Source organism: Elaeis guineensis, chromosome 13 (genome assembly GCF_000442705.2).
Source record: "Elaeis guineensis isolate ETL-2024a chromosome 13, EG11, whole genome shotgun sequence".
NCBI lineage: Eukaryota > Viridiplantae > Streptophyta > Magnoliopsida > Arecales > Arecaceae > Elaeis > Elaeis guineensis.
In genome coordinates, this window is record NC_026005.2 from 46,995,676 (window position 1) to 46,999,231 (window position 3,556).

Consider the following 3,556-nt stretch of genomic DNA (forward strand, 5'->3'; position numbering starts at 1 on the left):
ATGATTAGAATAATTTTTGATTAGTCATTATAATTTTAACATTTAATAATATCTAAGATTTTGCTATGATACTTTTTTATAATATTTTATTATAAAAAATATTTAAGATATTATATGTTATTATTTTTATATATTTTATTTTTTAAAAAATAATATATTATTATTATTATTTTCTTTCTCTTCTATGGTTCTTCCATTTGTTTTATTATATTGACCCTACAAAATAAAATTTTTGGATCTGCTGCTGGATATATGTCCCTATTTGAATTATCAATCAGGATTTCATAATATAAGAAAGAACTGACATAGTTAGACATTAAAATATTTTAATTTTTGATGAATTTTAACTCCAAATAGGTTTTTTCTTATTTATCTCACTTTTATATTCTAAGTTCGTATAATTGAGAAGCTTAATTAACCAATGATTTTTATATTTAATCTGAAATTTAAGATAGCGTCCTCTCCCTCTGCTATTGTTATCTTATTAATGACTTTGTTCTTCAACCCAATTTATATACATATTATCAATTTAATGATTATGTTAGTTCTATTTTACTAGCAATTTTTTCATAATATCAATTTTAGATTTCATATCAATTTTTTTAATAGATGGTAAGTAGAACACATGCTTAACATATCAATTTTTTTAATAGATGGTAAGTAGAACACATGCTTAAGAAAAAATAGAAGATATTTTTGTTTAGATATTCATGATATTTTCTTCACATGCCAAAGCTGGACAAGTGAGCATACTAATCTATTTTAACTATATATTGTAAATGGCCGGATGAAACTCCAAGATAAAATCAATGAGGATTAATGGATCAGTACGCATTCCCATATTTCTGTCATACATCATGACATCAAGATAAATTTACAAAACAATATGCATTCTGCTTCTGTTATTTATATCTAAAATAAAAAATAGTATATATTATAATACAAATAATATGATTTTCACAAGATTTATTCATCTATGCCAAACCTCCAAAATTATCCAAAAAACTTGTAATTAAGAAATTGAAAACATTCATTATGACATATGAAATAGTTTGTTAAGCCCACATAACCAAACTTGTGAGCGGAACTAATTATATCAGTACAAATCCAAAACACAAATAAGAAAGCCCGTAGGTAATAAAAAATGCTTCAACGTTTCTCAGTGCGTAAAATCTCTCTCCTAAATTCCTATACTCGCCTTCACCACCTGATGCTCCTCCACTCTCCCTTCCCTCCTCACCTTCTCCTCCTCCGCCCTCCTACAAAACACCACCCACGCGTTCGCCTCCAACGCCACGCACACCCCTATGAGCGTCGACAAGGCCAAGCAGTATCCCAGCTTCCAGTAGGACCCACCGAGCCCCATCACCTCAAACCCCTGGAAAACATTCACCACCCCCAACACCACACACCCATACCCCACAAAGTGGTGGTAGGACTTCCAGTACTTCCTGTACCTATTCGTAGTCTTTGGCCGGAACAGCAGCGCCGCCGCCTGCAGCCCCCCGGTGACAAACGCCGCCACCCCGAGACCGCGGTGCAGCGTATATGTCACCCCCGGCGACGCCCTCCCCATTATAATCCCCATCGAGAACCCGACGGTCCCCAACAAGAATCCGACGATCTGCACCGCCGCATGTCCGTAGAACCACGTCGGCCGCACCGACGTGCACTGCCTCAGGTACCGCGCCACCGTCACCCCGACCGGCAATAGAAACCCCCATGACGCCGCATTTAGCACCCCATGCGCTGTCCGGAACCAGCTCGGCACTGCCGGGCCCATCTCCGTGGCCTTCGAGAGAACATCGATGGTGGCTCGCGATGCGAGGTCCGACGGTGACGTCGGGTGGATGGTAGGGGAGTATCCCTGCACGTAGAGGCCGTGGTTCCACACGTGGTTGATGCGGGTGCGGTTGGGGGAGAGCCGGAGCGTGGCGAAGATGTGGAGGCCGGCGCCGTCTCGGACGGAGCTGTCGCTGCGGAGCATGGCGGAGGAGGAGAGGAGGGGGAGGTCGAGGGGGCGGGAGACGAGGGGGGAGCGCTGGAGCTTGACGCCGGGGTCGAGGATGAAGGGGAGGAGGAGGAGGCCACCGGAGGAGGGGTCGGAGAAGGCAACGAGGGCGCGGGTGCCGGTCATGGCGGGGGAGTCGGGGTTGAGGCCCCACGCGACCCAGCCGGAGGGGGAGATGAAGGTGCCGGAGAAGGCGAGGTCAAGAGTGGCGTTGTGGGGGTGGTAAGTCCATGCGAGGGAGGCGCCTTGTGTGGGGAGGTTCATGCATTTTTGATAGGTTTTGATTGGGGTGGAGGTGGTGCACCGGGGGGCGGCGGAGGCGGCAGTGACTGTTGTTAGTGGGATGGAGAGGAAGAGGAGGAGGAGAGACGGGAGCATGGTGGTGGTGGTTGTTGTTGTTGTTGCTGCTGTTGCTGTTATTGAATGGAAGGGAGGGAGGGAGGGAGGGAGGGGGTGGGGTTATTGTGGGAGCGATTTGTGCAGTGTTCGTGTCAGTGGAGTAAGGTGAGAAAGGCAGTGTGGAATGAAGCGTGTCTTGTAGTGGGCTTAGCTTTGAGGCTAAGCGAAGGGAAAATGTGCATAGTGGGGTTTGGTTTGGTGGGTGCAATTGAACGTTTGGAATTTTCGGATTGTTATCGAAAGAGTGTTTGTGGGGAGGTGATTGGGGTGGGGGAATGATTATTGTTTATTGCTTTTTGTGCTTGGCTTTGAAGGCAAGGTCGGGTGCGGGACCTCAGCCATGGATTTGTGGGCTGTTGGGGTTGTGATGGGCACATGGAAGGCCATGCACCGGGCAATATACAAGCATATATGATGGCAACAGAAAGCATTATTTCATAAAAATAAATTGAAATAGTTTTTTCTTTTCCTGTTTAGTTTCGTAAAACTTTAGCTTAATGTTAAACTTAGTGGATTTGATAGAAGATTATGACTGATTATTATAGTGATAAGGAATAATTATCTTTCTTGATGGTGTTCTTAGAAAAAAAAAATCAAGTAATTAAGATGGGCCAAAAAGAGATCTAGCCTATCAAGATAAACTGTGAAACTTCAGTCCATAGGCATTTAGAATACTATTTGGACTTGAAACTTGAATTTGCCTAATGACAAGATAATTTAGCACTATGCTGTGCCTATGCCCTAGTAAATTACTAGCTAGTTGTGAAAAAAATCAAATCAATTCAAGATATTCAATAGGCAAACAATTGCAACAAGAAACTAAGGTCTAGTCGTGGCTATCTTTAATTTCAAAGCTAGCCAGGTTTGGCTTGAAGGAGATTCAGTTATTGTGATAACTTGGATTAATGATGGGGCTAAAGTTTTTGTTTTCATCCTTTGTTGGAGGACATTTTGCAGCAGCAACAGAAAAGTGGTTTCTGATGCGTTTAAAGCTACACACGTATATCACGAAGGGAATCAGGTACTTGTCGATCGGCTTCAAAAGGAGGAATGGAAGATACATGCTAGGCATAAATATTCATTGCAACCACGAAATCATGTTAAACTTGTAACAAGCCAATTAAAAATTAAAAATTGATGGAGCAA

General features: G+C 42.6%; 1 protein-coding gene across 1 annotated transcript; it reads right to left on the minus strand.

The window, feature by feature from the left end:
• Positions 1 to 917: 917 nt before the first annotated feature.
• Positions 918 to 2,439, minus strand: LOC105056198 (cytochrome b561 and DOMON domain-containing protein At2g04850). Its single transcript, XM_010938311.2, has one exon. The coding sequence runs from the start codon at positions 2,387 to 2,389 to the stop codon at positions 1,181 to 1,183; it is 1,209 nt and encodes a 402-aa protein (XP_010936613.1). The 5' UTR covers positions 2,390 to 2,439; the 3' UTR covers positions 918 to 1,180.
• Between the last annotated feature and the right edge of the window lie 1,117 nt (positions 2,440 to 3,556).